This window comes from Herpailurus yagouaroundi, unplaced genomic scaffold (assembly GCF_014898765.1).
Source record: "Herpailurus yagouaroundi ecotype Mexico unplaced genomic scaffold, PumYag 308, whole genome shotgun sequence".
In the NCBI taxonomy this organism is placed as follows: domain Eukaryota; kingdom Metazoa; phylum Chordata; class Mammalia; order Carnivora; family Felidae; genus Herpailurus; species Herpailurus yagouaroundi.
The window spans coordinates 4,940,101-4,958,685 of NW_024412525.1; the positions used below are offsets into that span (position 1 = coordinate 4,940,101).

General features: G+C 50.6%; 1 protein-coding gene across 17 annotated transcripts in view; it reads right to left on the reverse strand.

Annotated features, from left to right (window-relative positions):
• PLEKHA6 (pleckstrin homology domain containing A6) overlaps nt 1-15,982 on the reverse strand; it is a 144,009-nt gene extending 128,027 nt beyond the window's left edge. For 4 of the 17 annotated variants that reach the window (XM_040462124.1, XM_040462123.1, XM_040462127.1 and 1 more), the window contains exons 1-3: nt 15,875-15,979; nt 9,606-9,682; nt 3,651-3,708 (exon numbers count right to left, since the gene is read on the reverse strand). In XM_040462124.1, coding sequence (XP_040318058.1) covers nt 3,651-3,708; nt 9,606-9,682; nt 15,875-15,957 — 218 coding nt within the window. In that variant the 5' untranslated portion in view covers nt 15,958-15,979. Of the gene's footprint in view, nt 1-3,650; nt 3,709-9,605; nt 9,683-15,874 lie in introns of all 17 variants that reach the window. The other 13 variants (XM_040462136.1, XM_040462130.1, XM_040462132.1 and 10 more) reach the window with 7 other exon arrangements.
• Between the last annotated feature and the right edge of the window lie 2,603 nt (nt 15,983-18,585).

Here is an 18,585-nt window from a genome sequence, read left to right on the forward strand (position 1 = left end):
AGTCTCTATAGCCTCCTTCCTTGCTGAAACCATTAGGGTTGTTAGCGCCTCCCTCCCAATGCTATCATGAGGACTGAATGAGATCGCGTAGTAAAGCTCAGCTCTCGGAGCGGCCACCGCCGCTCCTGACGCATGGGGTGACCACCAAGTCTGGGAACAGACGCGAACGCTTAACAGCCTGTTGCCAGTTCATTGCGACGCATGATGAAATGATACTGTCTGTGTTTCCAGACTTGATGGCCACCCTATGTGTGCCCTGCCGTTGACCGGCTTTCAGTCTAGCCCTGTGGTTCTCAAAGTGTGGTCCCCGGACCAGCAGCATCGTCATCACCTGGGAAACCTGTCAGAATGGCAAATTCTCAGACCTTCTGAATCAGAAACTCTAGGGCCAGGGCCAATCTGTTTTAACAAGCCCTCCGGGTGATTTCGACGCACACTCAAGTTAGTGAACCACCAATCTAGGGAAAATAACACACATGTAAACAGTTACAACACCGGTGGGCTTCCCTAAAGGAGTGATGTCATGGGCCGAGTTTTCAAAGAAAGGCAAGTATTCACAGGTGGACACAAGCCCTGTGAAAGGAGAGATTAGCACTTGCAAAGGCTGGGAGGCATGGAAAAGAGGTATGTGTTGAGGGAACCACAAATGATCTGGTCTGGCAAACTGGGGAGTATGGGAGGTGAAGTCAGAGCAGGAAGGCAGGAAACCAGATTATGAAGCCCTTTGAAGTACCTGAGTAAGGAATTTCGATTTTATCTTGTAACTGACAGAAGCATGAAAGGTTTTTTTGTTTTGTTTTGTTCTTTTTTTTTTTTTTTCTTGGAGTGACAAGGGGCAGGGGGAGGCGGGCACTGGGGATCCGAAATGGGCTCTGTGCGGACAGCAGACAGCTCAGTGCAGGGCTCCAACTCGCGAACCATGAGATCAAGACCTGGGCCAAAGTCGGACGCTTAACCGACCGAGCCACCCAGGCTCCCAAGCATGAACGGTTTTTAAAGCAGAATGATGTGACCAAAGCTGCGCTTAGCAAAGAAGCATTTGTGAAGCAGTATGGCCTGGAGGCAGGAACACCAGTCGGGAACCTGCTAGAATGATCCAGGTGAGAGCCCGTGTGGGCATGAAGTCAGGCTGTGACCATGGGGTGAAAGAGATTTAGGAGGAGAATTGCCAGGCAGTGGGGCTTGAGGCTGTCTTGGAGGGATCTCCTCTGGTGGTGCTTCTTTATTTTATCACTTATTTATTTTTAGAGAGAGCGCTCAAGCAGCGGAGGGGCAGAGAGAGAGAATCCCAAGCAGGCTCCACACTGTCAGTGCAGAGCCCCACACGGGGCTCGAACTCACGGACTGTGAGATCAGGACCTGAGCCGAAATCAAGAGTCAGTCGGTCACTTAAGCAACTGAGCCACCCAGGTGCCCCTCTGGTGGCACTTTCTGAGAAAGACAGAACTGGTGTTGGTGAAGAAAAGGTGAAGAGCTCGTGATGCTCCGGGCTGGTAGCCGGAGGAGTCAATGATGCCTGTGTGGTTTACCTCCCAACATTTCCATTCATTTATTCCAGCAAATATCTCAGATTCCTGTCACACTCCGGCAAGGTTCTAGGACACAGTGGAGCATGAGATAGCCAGAATCTGTTCTCAGGGCTGACGAGGCAATGGGGAACACCACCGATGACTAAGTAAATATAGAAATATAGAAACAACAAACTTCCAAGTAGTGGCGGGTAGTCTAAAGAAAAGTAACAGGGTCTGAGGGTGCCTGGCTGACTCAGTCTACACAGCATGAGACCCTTGAGCTCAGAGTTGTGAGTTTGAGTCCCACGTTGGGCATAAAGTTTACTTAAGAGAGAGAGGGGGTCTAAGGAAGAGCAGAGCAGGTAGTGAGGAACGGTCCCTCCGAGAAGATAACATTCGAGCTAAATGATACATAGGGGCCAGATGCACAAAAACAGGAGGAAAGTGCTCCCAGGCAAAAGGAACAGCAGATGCAAAGGTCCTGAGGTAAGCATGAATTTGGCACACCGGAGGAAAAGAAAGATAAAAATCACGGTAGCTGGCCTGTTATGGGAGATGAGGTCAGAAAGGGCCAGGGCCAGGCCAAGAAAGGGTCAGGGCCAGGCCACGGCAGGTGGTAAGTGTTCAGGGGTGGTTGAGATGAGGTAATACAGGTGGAAGTACTTAGTAGATGGTCTCAAGCACCAGATCCACCTGAGGAGTATGAAGATGGTTAGGATTTTTTTTATAATTAATTTTTTTTTAATGTTTATTTTTGACAGAGAGAGAGAGAGAGACAGAACATGAATGGGGGAGGAGGGGCAGAGAGAGAGGGAGACACAGAATCTGAAACAGGCTCCAGGCTCTGGGCTGTCAGCACAGAGCCCGATGCGGGGCTCGAACTCACAGACCGGGAGATCGTGACCTGAGCCGAAGTCGGACGCTGAACCGACTGAGCCACCCAGGAGCCCAGAAGATGGTTAGGATTCTTAACCGAAGCAGGGGTTTGGGCTCAATTTCAGGGAAAGCTCAGGCTGTAGAAGCCACGTCCTAGCTGAACAGTCTCCGAAGCAGATAACTTGTCCATTTTGTTTTGTTTTTGTTTCAGGAAGATGGTTCACAGCCAAGCTGATGTAAAGGCTGAGTGGTCTGGAGGGAGGGTGGGCGCTCATGAGAGATGAATGAAGATTTGGAAGGGGAACAGGAGGGGGAGGAGATGAGGGGGGCCCTCCCTCCCCCGGCCAGGCAGGGGATGCCTCTGGCAGTGCCCACGCCCCAACCGTCTGCTCAGCCACTCTCTTACCAGCCCTGTAGACTCCGAGGCCAGGCCAGGCGCAGGCCTGAGCATGCCAAGCCTCGCCCGTGGGAACAATGCCAGGACCCGGCCTGCCTGGGAGATGGAGAGACCCAGGCCAAGGCGGCGGGAAATGAAACCAATCGGGTAGACGTGGACCACCCCAGCCCAAAGAGTTCTCTTCTGCTTCCAAGGTTACATCCGGGGCGCCTTCCCCAGGTGTCCTGCCGGCTGCCGAGAGCACCAGCTAGCCCGGCCCACGGCGGAGCGTGACCAAACCCCAGGGAAAAACAGCACCGCACGTACCCTGCCACCTCCAGGGTCACAGATGCTCGTCTAGGAGAGCAAGAGAGACGGAGTGGGCCTTGCCACGGCCCAACCTGCCTGTCCGCGCACCTCACTCACACCTTCCCTCCTCCTGCTCCACTCCCTGTCTCTTTCGGGCTTCCTCGCGCTCCGTCTCCTTCCTCGGAGACTTTTGTCCCACGGGGGTGTCTAAAGCAGCCGCTTTGCTTTACTTTGTTGAGCCATCCCTGCTCCCCCCAGCACTCCACCCACCCATCAAAACTGGGAAGACTTCCCATGATTGACACTGGCCCTCCCAGGCCAACAGAAACACACACACCCCATATGCGCACGTGCATAAACACACACACACACACACACACACACACACACACACACACACACCACCTAGCTTTCTCTGCCAGGCTGGAGGCCTCCTGGCCACTCACAGACCCCAGCAAGGCCTTCAGTGCAAGAGCAGCCCCTTTAACAACCCCCCCCACCCCCCACCCAGGGAGGCATCAGTGACCAAAACAGCAGGCCCAACAGCCACAGCAGAAAGAAACTCCCATCTTACTCACTTGATGAAGTACACGGCTCCCTCCTGGGTAGAATCCATCTCCCAGCCTTTGGGCAACCCTGTGAGGAAGCAAATTCGCAACATGACCCTCTCTTTCTTCTCAGCCCCGTACACCGGGTCCGCGCTCAGGAGGGATGGGGCCCGGAGAACCAGGAAAATTCACAGACCAGCCAAAAGTGCTCAAACCCACCTATCTCTCACCCTTTTTGGTCCGTCATCCCCATCGGTCTGTTTCTAGCAAAGAAGAAGAGGGATGGCAGTTAAGTGACCGAACGGATCGCTACCTCACAGGGTTTGCTCGTTCATTCGACAAGCTTTTCCTGAGCAGCTACTCAGGGCCAGGCCCTGCGCCAGCCCCAGGGACCCAGCGGTGAACGCACAGGTGGTTCCCCTGGAAGGGCGCTCCGGGCGGTCCCACAGCCCTCTCCCTTCGTCGCAGAAGCACAAGCAAGATCCAAGGGCGGATCCCTTGCCCCAGGCCTCACAGGCGATTAGCACCCAAGATCAGAACAGGACTCAAGCCTCCAAACCCCAGGCCAATATCATTACCACCAGCTTCTGCTTCTGGACAAGATACTGAGGACTTTTTCTTGCGATGAGAACTTTTAGGATTTACCCTTGGCAACTTTTACTGACTATAGTCATGGTGCTGTACATTATATATTTCCTTATTTTCTAATTGGAAGTTTGTACCTCTTGACCTCCTCCACCCGTTCAGCCCCCCACCAGCTCCCCTCCCCTCCAGCAACCACGGTTCTATTATCAACGAGTTGTATTTAGCCTGTTCTTCCGTCTTCCTGTTTAGATTCCACCTAAAAGGGAAATCATACGGTATTTGTCTTTCTCGTGTCACGTCGCACACCCCTCTCCTGGTCCATCCTTGCTGTCACAAGTGGCAGGATTTCATTCTTGTTTATGGCTGAGTAGTATTCTATCAGATATATACCACATCTTTACCCATTCATCGGCCATATTGTTTTCCAGAGTGGCTGTAGCAGTCTGCAGTCCCACCAACGGTGCATGAGGGTTCCCTTTTCTCTTGTATCTTCGCCAATGCTTGTTGCATCTAGTCTTTTTGATAATAGCCATTCTGACAGCTGTGCTATAATATCTTGTTGTGGTTTTGATTGCCCTTCCCTGAGGATAAGTGATGTTAAGCATCTTTTTGTGTGTCTATTGGCCATCTATATGTCTTCTTTGGAAGGATGTCTATTCAGGTCCTCTGCCCCCTTTTTGATCAGAATGTTTTTTGTCTTGGGTTATGTGTTTTGTGTGTTGTGTGGGTTTTTTGGTTTGGTTTTGTTTTTGTCATTGAGTGATACGAGTTCTTTATGTATTTTGGATATTAACCCCTTATCAGATACATGACGTGCAAATATGTTCTCCCATTCTGTACGTCGCCTTTTCATTCTGTGGATGGTTCCCTTGGCTGTGCAGAAGCTTTTGAGTGTGATGCAGTACCATTTGTTTATTTTTGCTTCTGTTGCCCTTGCCTTTAGAGTCAGCTCCAAAAAGTCATCACCAAGACTAGGGTCAAGGAATTTATTGTTTTCTAGGAGTTTTATGGCTTCAAGTCCTACATTCAAATCTTGAATCCATTTTGAGTTCATTTTTGTGTATATGTAAAATAGTGGTCTAGTTTCATTCTTCTGCATATAGCTGTCCAGTTTTGCCAACACCATTTAAAGAGACCGTCCTGGGGCACCTGGGTGGCTCAGTCAGTTGAGCATCCAACTCTTGACCATAGCTCAGGTCATGATTTCATGGCTCATGAGTTCGAGCCCTGCATCGGGCTCTGCAGTGGCAGTGCAGAGCCTGCTTGGGATTTTCTCTCTCTCCCTCTCTCTCTGCACACCGCCCCCCCCCGTTGCTCTCTCTCTCAAAATAAGTAAATAAACTTTAAAAAATTTTTAAAGAGACTGTCCTTTCGCCATTCCATATTCTGGCCTCATTTGTCATAAATTAATTGACCATATATGCGTAGGTTTAGTTCTGGGCATCCCTGAAATAAATACCATTCAATCATGGCAAATGATCCTATTAATGTCTTGTTGAAGGCGGTTTGCTAATATTTTGTTGAGAATTTTTGCAATTATGTTCATCAAGAACATTGGCCCACAATTTTCTTTTTGCCTGGTGTCCTGGTCTGGTTTTGGTATGAGGGCAATGCTGGCCTCATAAAATGAGTTTGGAAGCATTCCTTCCTCTTCGATTTTTTAGAAGAGATCGAGAAAGATAGGTATTAAATCTTCTTTGAATGTTTGGTAGAATTTACCCATGAAGCCATTTGGTTCTGGGCTTTTGTTTCTTGGGAGGTTTTTGATTAGTGATTCCATTTCCTTACCAGTAATTGGTCTATTCACACTTACAATTTCTTCATGGTTCAGCCTGAGAAAGAAGATGGCATGTTTCTAGAAATGTATCCATTTCTTCTAGGTTGGGTAATTTACTAGCATATAATTGCTCATAGTAGTGTCTTATGATCCTTTGTATTTCTGTGGTGTCAGTTGTAACTTCTCCTTCACTTCTGATTTTATTTACTTGAGCCCTCTTTCTCCTTTTCTTGGTGAGTCAAGCTAAAAGCATGTCAATTTTATCTTTTCAAAGAGCCAGCTCTTAGTTCATCTTTTTTATTGTCTTTTCCAGTCTCCATTTCATTTATTTCCACCCAGAGCTTTGTTATTTCCTTCCTTCTACTAACTGTGGGCTTCACTTCTTGTTCTTTTTCTAGTTCCTATAGGTGTAAAGTTGGTTTGGTTATTTGAGATTTTCTTGTTTCTTGAGATAGACCCATATTGCTATGAACATTCCTCGTGGAGCTGTTTTTGCTGCATCCCAGAGATTTTGGTAGGTTGTATTTCTGTTTTCATTTGTCTCAAGGTATTTTTTCATTCCTCCTTTGATTTCTTCGTTGACCCATTGGTTGGTCAGTAGCATATAGCATCCACATATTTGTGATTTTTCCAGTGTTCTTGTAATTGACTTTTAGTTTCATACCATTGTGGTTTGAAAAGATGCTTGATATGATTTCACTCTTCTTAAATTTACTGATACTTGTTTTGTGTCTTAAAATGTGATCTACTTTGGAAAATGTTCCATATGCCCTTGAGAAGAATGTATCTTCTGGTCTGGGGTGGAACGTTATGTCTGTAACCATTAAATTCATTTGATCTAATATGTCATTTAAGGCCATTTAAGGTCATTAATCCTTCTCTGTTGATTTTCTGTCTGGTTAATCTAGAACAAAATCTTTTTTAATAGCACCTCTGAAAAAAAAATATCCATGGAAATGCTCAAAGCAGAGAATCACAGGCTTACAGAGTGAGCAAAACCTGAATAGATACAGAAGGTGACCATGGCTCGGAGGTGCCCAGGCACTCCCTGCAGGTGGCTGCAGCCCCTAAGAGTGGGGCTCTATTAGCACTCTATCTCTTAAGAGCGCTCTATTAGGTACTGTTTCATCCTACCCATCCCCCCCAAAGAGCATCCTGCCTCCCCGACAAACAGGATTCCTCCACCCCAAGGCAGAGGAAGGGTCTTCTGAGAAACTCAAGGGAAACCACTGTCCAAGGTGGAGACAGGCAGGGCACTGGTGGAGATCATTCCTTTTGGGCGTGCAAGAGCCCTGGGGCTGACCTATTGTAAAACATGTGTGGATTCTCTTGACAGATGATCACTGCCACCTGTCTGGTCAAGCCAAACACCTGCCTTGTGTATGAGGTTTTACAAAACATAGCCATTCACTCTTGGTCTGAATCTCTCCCGCCATATTATCAGCTGCCTCAGGGCACAAGCTGCTGGAGAGCAGAACCTGGGTTCTATAGAGTGGCGGGCCCAGTCTGTATAATTCATTTTATTCACCTCTATTTCTCAAGGGTCTAGATTTCCATGGTTAGTGTTGGTGGTGCTGCTGCTGCTTCAAAGTATCAGGGAAGCCAATGAACCCAGCTCCCCTCCCAGGGCTTGGTCCATAGAAATAATAACACCAGCTGCCACTTAGTGCTTCCTTCCTCTCAGCTACACATTTTACCACTGTTAGCATATTTAATTTGCAGAAAAGCAGTATATGATAGGCACTGGCTTGAACATTTTTATAGACGAGGAAACTGAGGCCCAGAGAGGTTAATCAACTTGCTTAAGGTCACACAGGAAGTGTCTGGTCAGGGATGTGAGTCTGGTCTCTACTGCCTCCAAAGCTGACATTCTTTCCTCTGTGCTGCTCCATAAATGCTACTTGTTCCCCTCTGTCCCTGTGGGAGGACGTTCCCATTCAGAAGGGCGTGGGTTGGCAGTCTCCCCAAGTAGAGGGATCCCCATTGGGTCAGAATCATAAATAATCCTGCCACTGTGATGTGCCTGGGAAAGAGGCCAGCGTGGATTTTGTCCCCTGCCTTTTCCAGCAACTTCCCTCCACACTGCCCTCTCTGCCCGGGCAACATCAAGAAGTGCTTATATTCCTGTCCAGGCGGAGTGCCCGCTGAGGCAGCTGCCCTCCCAGCAAGCCTCAGGGGCATCTTAACCCCTTCCCAGCCTCGGACAACCCGTTGGCTGCGGCCCAAAATGAAGTAATTGGCTCACAGGCTTTTATCCGTCTTCTAGTCCTACCTAGGGCCATAGCGAGGCACACGCAATCACATTTTAAACACGGATAGCAGCACAAACAGCAACCCAGGAGAGGGACACAGCCCGATCTTGGGGTAAGAGGCCTTACTTCATGTCAGAAGTAGCAACAGTGACCACAGCGATAGCGGTCACCTCCATTGATGGTGATTCTCTTGGGTAGCCTTTGCTATCACCTTCGGAGGTTCGCTGTCCTATCCCTATTTTGCCAATGAAGAAGAGCCAAGTCCCGGAAGATTTAAGCCACTTGCTCAAGACCACCCTGAGAGACAGGAGAGTCAAGATTTGAGCCCAGGCCTCTCTGCCTCTAGAGCTTAGGCATTTCACCCTGGCACGGCTTTGCGCAGCTGAACAGCCAGGTACTTCCCCTCTGTTCTTCGATCTTCCCCCCCCTTGAAAGAAGGCGTTGGGTTCCAGGGTCCCTGAAGTCCCTTCCGGCCCTGAAAACACAATGATCCTAGCCCAGAATCTAAAAGAAAGTGGGCTCTGGGCAGGCCAACACCTTACTTAACCCAACGTGTCCCGCAGTGCTGGCTGTGTCCCGTGAGCGACCCAGACTCCTAGAACCACGTGGTGTGCAGTCAGTGGAAGGGCCAGAAGGCAGCGAGGGTGGCTCTGTGGCAACATTCTGAAGAGGAACACCGCCTGTCCACTCGAAGTACCCCGGCCCTTCTCATTCTTGGTGTCTCTGCCTCCCCCATTTAGACTGAAATTCCGCCTGTACGTGTCCTCACCTTCCCACTGGCCTGGGCTAGCACTGGAGTCTGCTCTACAGTAAGCAGTCAGTGTGGGCCCCGTGCCCTTTTCTCTCATGTCCCCCCACCCCCACCCCAGTGTGAAGGCATTCCTACTAGCCATGTGGGGCTACTTAAACTTGAATGAATTCAAACGTAACAGTTCACTTCCTCAGCCACACTAATCCCGTTGCAATCGCTCAGTAGCTATTTGTGGTTAATGGTGACTCTGCTGGGCAGCTCAGAGAGAGAACATTTCCATCATGGCACACGGTTCTATGGTACAGCACCAGGAGCTGGGATTACGCCTAGCTCAGGAGCTCTGAAGATGGAGAGGAGTTTCTGACTGGGCACGGGGATGACAGGGGGGTCAAATCTGTGTCCTCAAAGATCGGTCCCATATGCTAACTACAGAACTGGAAACTCAGAAAGACCTCCAGGTGAGCATCAATGCTCCTGCACCCTCCCCAGGTGGTCCAAATGCTAAGCTGAATCCATCCATGCCGAAAAGAAAAAGTGAGAAGCAAAGTCAGGGCAGTTATGCTGCCTCAAGCCATCGCTTCCTCCTCAATTGCAAAGGTGGGGACAGCCAAGCTCCTTACCTGGGCTGGAGGAGTGTCCACTCTGGATGGGTGATTCTGTACCAGGGTGCACCCAGCTGGTTGACTTTTCCTCATCGCTACAAAACAAAACAAAACAAAACAAAACCAATAAGAAAGTGTCAGATACTGGGGCGCCTGGGTAGCTCAGTCGGTTAAGCGTCCGACTTTGGCTCAGGCCACGATCTCACGGTTGTTGGGTTGGAGCCCCACTTCGGACTCTGTGCTGACAACTCAGAGCCTGGAGCTTGCTTCGAATTCTGTGTCTCCCTCTCTCTCTGCCCCTCCCCCGCTCGTGCTCTGTTTCTCTCTGTCTCAAAAAAACCCCAAAAACCCATAAAAAAAAAAGTGTCAGATACAATAGAGGCTTCCCGGAGTAGGACATCCCACTCCCAATTCACACCAACACTGACGGTCTGATCCCAGGCACGTGAGATAGATGAATCCACACAGCCATTCATTCATTCACATGCACAAAGCATTTACTGAGTAGATGCTGAGGAATCAGAAATAAATAACATCTGACCCTGACCTCAAAGAATTTATAACCCACGGGGGAAACAGACATATAAAAAGACGGTTGCAATGTAATATAATAGGAAGTATACCCTATCCCTATTATAGCTACGCATAAAGAGCATTATCCCATCACAGAGGAGGAAGTGCTATCCGGGACGAAATTAAGGAAGGGGAACAGCACGAAGGGTGTGCTAAGGAGGTGACATTTGGGGTGACAGGTGAAGTCTCTGGGGAGAACAGTGAAGGTACTTAACTGGAAGCTTCTCAACGGATACAAGAGGAGGAGGCTAGGTGAACCCCTAGTCCTTGGGTGTCTCAATGTTAAATATTTTCGTTCACAACAGTCCTTCACATGAGGAATTTTACAGATGATGAACCTGAGGTTCAGAGAGGTTAAGGGACTTGCCCCAAATCATATGATCAATAAGTGATGAAGCCAGGATTCTAACAGCTCACTCCTGGCAAGTTGGGCTCCCCAAGACCACAGATCCGCTGGGTCTAGACTGGGAGGCAGATGAACCCATCAACATTTCTCCACCCCCACCAACCAAATGATATTAATTTGTCCAGAGTCAGTTGTGACCCACACGAGGCACCTGACTTTCTGGGCCAACCCAGGCACGTGGAGGAGAGGAGTCTGTATCACCTGCATCATCCAGGCTTTGGGGTGGGGCCTGTCTTGGGGTCCAGGACAGGACTCCACTCGCTGATGTTAAAGTATCCTTAACACTTTAATTAATATAACAAATCTCATTAAGAATTTTTATTGAAGTAAGATACACAATGTACAATGCTGCACATATTTAAAGCGTACCACGTAAAGTGTTGACATGTGTATATACCTGTGAAACTATCACCAAAATCGAGATGTGAACCCCCCGGTTTTCCTGTGGCCCCTCATAATTCCTCTCTCCCACGCTGTCAGCTTTTTCCACCTGCACCGCCCCCCCCAACAACAACGAATCTGCTTCCTGTTTCTGTAGATTAGTTTGCATTTTCTAGAGTTTCTAGAATTTTATATAAAGGAATCATGCAAGCTAGACTTCTTTGACTTCTTTCTTATCTTCTTCCTCCTGCTCTCCTTCCCTCTCTCCCTTTCTTTTCTCTCTCTCTCTCTCTCTCCCCTCTCCGTGGTAACATGTGTTCATAGTTGCTTCCGCTTCATTACTGAGTAGTATTCCATCATAGAATATACCACGGTGTCCATCTACTCACCTGGTGATGGACATTCAGGTTGTTTTCAGGTCGGGCCATTACAAACAAAGCTGCCAGGAACACCTATGCCTAAGTCTTCGTGTGGACACATGCTTTCTTTTTTCACTGGACTCCACTAATGTTTCTCTGAGTTTGGACACCTGCTACAGGACAGGGTTTCCCAGTGGACTCACCCGTCTGATGAGGAGACAAGAAACAAAGCCACCGTTCTGGTGCCCCCAGGACCCTTGTGCACACACAGAGATGCCCTGTGTCGTGGGCTTTGGTGCCGGGAGGCAGTGGGAGAGGAAGCCCAGGAAGAGGAAAGTCAGCCAGTGTGAACTTTAAGTGTGCGGGGAAACTCACGCCCTTACACTTCCTCTTCAGCCACCCGGACACCTTCTGGCCCCGATTCCTTTTCTCCTCTCACATCATTCCCTCAGACGACCGTCTCCACGCGTCCTGGACATCATGGACAATCCCAGGGTCACAGAGGTGGACACGATCCCGCAACCTCAACGTCTTTCCCCTGTCGTTCTGCTACTCCCCTTGCCAGCTCCTGGCCCAGAACGATGCAGTCACAGGCTGTCTCCACCCCTGGCTCTGGGCTGACAGAGAACTGTAAAACTGGGAGGACCGATGTCACTGCAAACCCACAGTCCCCACGCTTAGCTGGTCCCTAAGTGCCACCTAGCATCTTCTTCAGGAGCCCCGGCCAGTTGCCATTTGCAGAGTGTTCTAAAGCTTCCCCATCAACCTCGATCCCCTCACCAGCCTCTTCTTTCCTCCCCCTTCCCCGTTCTCAATGGACAATCTTATCACTTACTTCAAGAAAAACCAGAAACCATCAGTCAGGAGCTTCCTCAATACGCCCAACCAGCCACCCCCCAAAGCACCCATATCCCCACCTTAATACTTGTCTCTAGGGGCACCTGGGTGGCTCACTCAGCCAGTTAAGCGTCCGACTGCAGCTCAGGGCATGATCTCATGGTCCATGGGTTCGAGCCCCACATCGGGCTCTGGGCTGACAGCCCGGAGCCTGGAGCCTGCTTCGGATTCTGTGTCTCCCTTTCTCTCTGCCCCTCCCCTGCTCACGCTCTATCTGTCTCTCTCTCTCAAAAACAAATAAACATTGAAAAATTTTTTAAAAAAATACTCATCTCTACATGAAGAAGCGGCCTTCCTCCACGTAAGGCTAATCTCTCTGCCTGGGTTATAGTCCCCGTCATCTCCTGTTTTTTCCAGAACTTTATTCTATTGAGTATCACAAGATTGTCTCTTCCACTTCTCTCTCCCTCTCGGGTCATCGTCTGCTTAGCCCCACTCTGGTCTTTGTCTTCTGGTCTGAACCCTCCGCCTCCCCTCCCAGCTTGTTCCTCTTCTTACTGACCCGGCATCCTTCTTGGAAACTGGTCCCCTCTAGCTGTCCCCACTTCCTGGTCTCCCTCTCATCCATCCTTTGCAATCTGGTTTCTGTCCTCAGTCCTCCCCGAACCCACTTTTCTTAGAAGTCAGTGAAGACCTCCTTAGTTCTAGCCACTTTCCAGTTTTAAGCTCATTTGGCCTTTCCACTCTTGACCGTTCCTTCCTCTTACCATCTCTCTCCTCCTCCTGCTAGGGCAGTGCCCTTCCCTCGCAACCATCCTGCAATCTCTGGTCTCTCTTCCTCTATCCTTTCCTTCTACACTGGTGCTGCCTGGGTACCCCCATCTTCTTGGTCACCCATTTCTGGACGGTTCCACCCTATGCAACGACTCCCAGGACTTCCTCTCCAGCCCAGGCCGCTGTTTGTACATCCACTTGCCTGTCAGACATGCCCTCCTGAAGGTCCCGCAGGGACTTCAAATTCAATACTTTCCCCTGAATCTATACGCCCCCTAAAATCCATTCCTTGTCCCATACGCCTCATCTCTGTCACACTCAAGTTCAAACCTCTGAGATTCATCTTTGATCTTTCCTTTTCCCTCTCTTCCCCAACATTCAGGCTGTAAATGAACACCCTCCTAAAGATTTCTCCTATCTCTCCTTCCTGCAACCTCACCACCTAAATCCAGGCCTCATCAGCTGTCTCCTGGACTTCAACAGTCACCCCTGACTGCTCTCCAAACCCCAAGTTTCTCCCCCTATGCCCCCGTTCAGCCTTTAAGTCATCATCTGCCCACACAGCTGCCAGAGGGATCCTTCCAAAACCCAGGTCTAGGTGTCAATCCTCTTAAAAATCTCCTTTGGGGGTGCCTAGCTGACTCAGTCATAAGAACGTGTGACTCTTGATCTCGGGGTCCTGTTTGGTGTCGAGATGACTTAAATAAGACAAAAAATAAATAAATAAAAATAAAGGGGCACCTGGGGGGCTCAGTCAATTAAGCGTCTGACTTGGGCTCAGGTCACGATCTCACAGTTTGTGGGTTCGAGCCCCGCGTCCGGCTCTGTGCTGACAGCTCAGAGCCTGGAGCCTGCTTCGGATTCTGTGTCTCCCTCTCTCTCTGCCCCTCCCCTGTTTGCACTCTCTCTCTCTCTCTCAAAAACAAAAAATATAAAAAAATTAAAAACAAACACACAAATAAGTGAATAAACATTTTAAAAATAATAAAAATAAAAATCTCCTTTGGTTTCCTATCACCTGCAGGACCAAGTTCAAACCCCTTAGCCTAACACACAAGGCCTCTCCAAAGCTGCCCCTTCTTATTGGTCCTGCCCCCTCTTCTGCAGCACCCCTGCAGCCTCCACTCCATCTCCACTGACCCCCTCGGAGTGTTCTAGACAACCTGTGCCCTGGCACTCATCAGCGCCCTCCTTCCCACAGGCCTCTGCTTCAGGGCCCCTTTCACCCTGGTCCTCTGCTCCAGAATCAGCCCAAATGTCTCCTCCTCCAGAAAGCTCTCCCTCCGCTCCCCAAAGAACGTCAGTTCTTTTTTTCTTGTGTTCCTAGACCATCAGGCAAATACCTCGAGAATATATCCTATTATTTCCCAAGTATTTATTTGCATTTTCTCCCTATCACCTTCAAGGAAAAACCTGTATCTTACTTTTTTTTTTTTTTAATCTCTAATGCCTCGCGGTGTGGCACACAAACAGTGGCTACTCGAATGTTCGTGGAGTGAAAGGCCAAGAGAAGCTGGAAGGCACGCAAGAGTCTGGGAAGAAAGAGGAGGACAGCCAAATTAACCACTTCAGCTGAGGAGCTCCTGGAAATACACAGGCGAAGGCCCCGCCCCAGATGTGGATCTCTGGAGGCGGGGCTCAGGAAGCGGCCTTTTCTCCATCTATTCCTCCGGTGATTCACGTGGACTCAAAGGTCTGAAACCACTGACCAAAGGGACTCCGGTTTTAATACCGGTGGAGTTCTGTTATTTAAGAATCTGACCCAGGATCGAGAACTTCAGTGGAGCTAATTTCTAACATAATCTAATTACAGCATCAATTATGATCATGGCGATGATAATTACAGAAGAAAGGCCTAAAGCAAGTGTGGCAACGGAGAGGCAAGGGGAAAATCCGCTGGCTTCCTTGGGCTCCAGTTCGGTGCTGGAGGGAAAGCAGTGCTCTAAAGTCGGCGGGTACCGGGCTTGGCCTGAGCTCTGATTAACAAGTGGTTTTATCTGGAACAAGTACCCTTCCTCTCTGTAGACCTCACCTCCCCATCTGAAAAATGAGGGGGTTGCAGCCAAGGCTCCCTTTCAGCTCTAATGTTCTGTGAGTGGCTATCTTGAGGCAGAAAAAAACCCATCATGTGTGGGTAACAGTTCAGAATGCTGTGCTTCTAGACTTGCTACATTATCGGGAGATTTCTATCCTGGCAAAGAACGGCTATAGCAGGAGCGGGCCAAAATCGCACCAGCGAGGCCACTCTGTTATAATGAGATTATGCCAGAGCCATTTTGGTTTATGAAATTAATATAACGGTACTAATATATTACTGAGAGCAGCAGAGGCTCCCTCTCCTTAAAGAATGCCAAATGCGCCGTGGGCATCTTCTCCTTCCCCTTGACCACACAGCCCCATAAAGGAAGCAGGAAGGGAGAGGGGCTGTCTTCCTGGCAACACGGAGTCCTGGGATGAGGGACGGCCAGGAAGTGGTAGCTGAGACAGGGTCTCCTGGTGTGATGTCTCTTAGCCCAAGTGTTCTGTAGGAAAATCTGGTGGGGGGGGGGGGGGGGGGCGGGGCAAGAGAAAGAACATACCCCTGGCCCTTTCAGAGGACGGGGTTGAAAGGAATGACGGGCCCACTGGACACTGGGTTCAATCATCCTGCTTCGGGCACCCGCTGCCCCCCCCCCCACTCTGTTCCCCGTGAATGGGGACCAGCCGGAAAGGCCCGCACCTGCCCTGCCGCGCCCTGCCTTTCCAGAGGAGGACATGCCCAGCCTTAGCTGGACCTTGACCCATTGAGGAAAAGGCGGGAGACACATTCAAACAGGCGGCGATAAACTTATTAGTCATGCCTGCCTTTCCAGCCATCGCTTCCCCCTACCGCTCAGCCTGCCTCCCGCCCTGCCACCTTCGAAGTTGGACAACTCGAAAGAAAACATAAAATGGCAAAACGAGAGAGACCAACGTACTTGATGAAGAAGATTCTCCCACCGCGGTCAACTCCGTAGGTCCACCGGCCGGGCAAGTCCAACCAGTCAATCTCATCGGCCATCTCGGCCCCTCTCACTCTGGGCACCCCCCCGGGGCGCGGGGCTGACGGGGGCGGGGTGGGGGAGTTGGGGGGGGTGGAGGGCTTCCTGCCCAGCAGCCCCCACTGTCCGCCCTCCCGCAGGCGGGGAGGGGGACGGAGGTGGGGGGGGGGGGGAAGGGTCCTTGCGGGGCGCCGGCCTCTCACTGAAGGCGGCGGGCCGCCAGCCGGGCAGCAGGGAGCAGGCGAGACTTAACCCCGGCGGGGCCGGGCCCCCACTCCAGCCGCCGCCTCCCCGCCCGGAGCCCGCTTCGGACGCCTCCTCAACTTAACGCCGGGCAATCCGCGCCGCGGGGGGTTCCGACGCTCCCTCGCCGGACTGCTGGCCGCCGCGCCGAGCGCTGTCCCCTCCCCGCCCGCAGCCGCCCGAGGAGCAGGTCGCCGTGCGCGAGCGAGGGGTGTCGCCTCTTCGCTCCCAGCTGCGAACCTGCACTTGAACCGCCGGCCGGCCGAGGGGAGGCGGGGCCGCGCCGCCGCCGCCGCCGCCGCCGCCGCCGAAGGTAATTCACAGCCGGGAGGACTAACCGCGGCAGCTCGGCGGGTCCCCAGCCCCCGGCGTGGGGCGCGGGGAACCAGTTTGGCCGAAAGGGCTTTGAATGACGAACCTAGGGGACACGTCCGGCCCCTGACCAGAAAAGGGCGGGTGGTCAAACCTGGTTCTGCTTGGAGGGAGGTTAGTAGAGGAACAAAGGTCAAAAGCAGGGAAGGGTGGCACGCACGGGTGTGGGCAGCAAGGGGCCCTGGATGTCAGCCTCATTAGTCAAGCTAGCTCTTACTTTTGTTTCTGAGCACTTCCTCCAAGAAGCCTGCCATGACTAAGGAGAATCGGAGGGAGACCTTAGGAACACACCCAGAGAACAGCAGCTTTTGTGTCCCTTCCCCCTAACTTGCACCAGAAAAGGAAAAGGGAACGGAAAAAAGAAAAAAAGCAAAGAAAAAAAAAAAAAAAAGGACTGGAATGTGTTCTGTGCACAGAATGCAGGTTGCAAACATTCAAAAGTGGCATATCAGAAATAGTATTGCTGGAACCCACAGTTGTGCTGTCTCTGTATCGAAGTCCGGGTGTAGTGAGCTTTTCCCAACTTCCTCCGGACCAGCCCCTGGGGCTCCTATAAGGTGCACACCGTTCCAATCCATGTGTTAGACCCAAGGGAGTCATTAGACAATGAGAAAGACACCTGCCTTTAGAGGAAGCAACGTGTTGCACGGCAGCTGGTGAGTATGTGTGGAGTGAGCGTGCTCACTGTGAACATTCTAAGGGATTTGATCTCTGTTCCACCTAGGAAATCACGTCTGCCCATGTGTTACCTCCTCCGGGAAGCCATGCTTGACTTCACCCCAGATTGATTTGTCTGTCCATCCTGTCTGTCATGAGGCCTTGTTAATAACCCTGTGGTGGAACTTATCACACTGTAATGCAATCCTTGATTTACTCATCTGCATGAGGCAGGGGCTCATCTTACGCATTTCTGTAGTCCTAGCACCGACCTGGGGCACCTAATTAATGTTTGATGATGACCGATACTGTCATAGCTGCGAACATCCCTTAACTCTAACCACAGTCCTGTACTTTGGGACCTTAGTTAGGGGTCGGCTGAATATAGCCATGAGCCTCATTGAGGTGTGCGTAGAGCGTGTTTTCTGGAAAAAGAGACAGTGAGCCTTCCCAGGTATCCCAGTGCTCAACCTGGAGGACGTAACATGTATGCATCTGATAGTGAAGATAGAAGATGCCTCAGAGAACATCTGGTCCAATCCTCTTGTTTTAAATATGGGAAACTGAGGAACTAAGAGAAGGGGCTGATTAAGGTCACCGAGCGAGTGGTGGCAGACAAGGATGTACCCACCAATGTCCGGGCCAGAACTCTTGCCATTACATCATTTTGCCTCCAACTCTGGGAATTCACTTTGCCAACGTTTCCAGGTTGACCCCTGGATGCCAGGTCAAAGCTGAGCCCGTTCTGCGGATGCAGAGGAGTAGTAGAACCCCACACCCAACTTTGTCCTCCCTTCTCAGATCCTATGGGTTTCTGACCGAAAAAGCTGCGTTGGAGAGCAAAACAGAGCTACACCTGAGAAGCACAGGTGAGGCCCTGTGCCACTAACTTCCTGAATGGGGGAGGCTGGGAGGGTCAGGGATCAGACTCCCCTCCAACTTCAGTCGCCTGTCCACAGTCCCCAGTCTTGTGAAACACCTGTAAGGGACTCATCCTGCTGATAAAGCACAGAGCCACCTACCCAGCCCCTGTGATATCGAAGGATCTGAACCCCCAGAATTATTGCCAAGATGCCCCCAGGGAAAAATACCAGCAGCCAGCGCGCTCCCAGTCTAACCTGAGCAACCAGTAAGGGCAGCTGCTTGGGCCGAATGTGGGTGGAAATAGGGGTTGAAGTGACATATATTTGAAAACACATATTCTGCCGCTGTCTTCTTTGAGGTGTAGGGGTTCCTGTTGATTTCTTCACGAGATTTTTGCATTATTTGTCTCTAATCCACCCTGGGGTTCCTTAGAATCTTTACCTATGGGGCGCCTGGGTGGCGCAGTCGGTTGGGCGTCCGACTTCAGCCAGGTCACGATCTCGCGGTTCGAG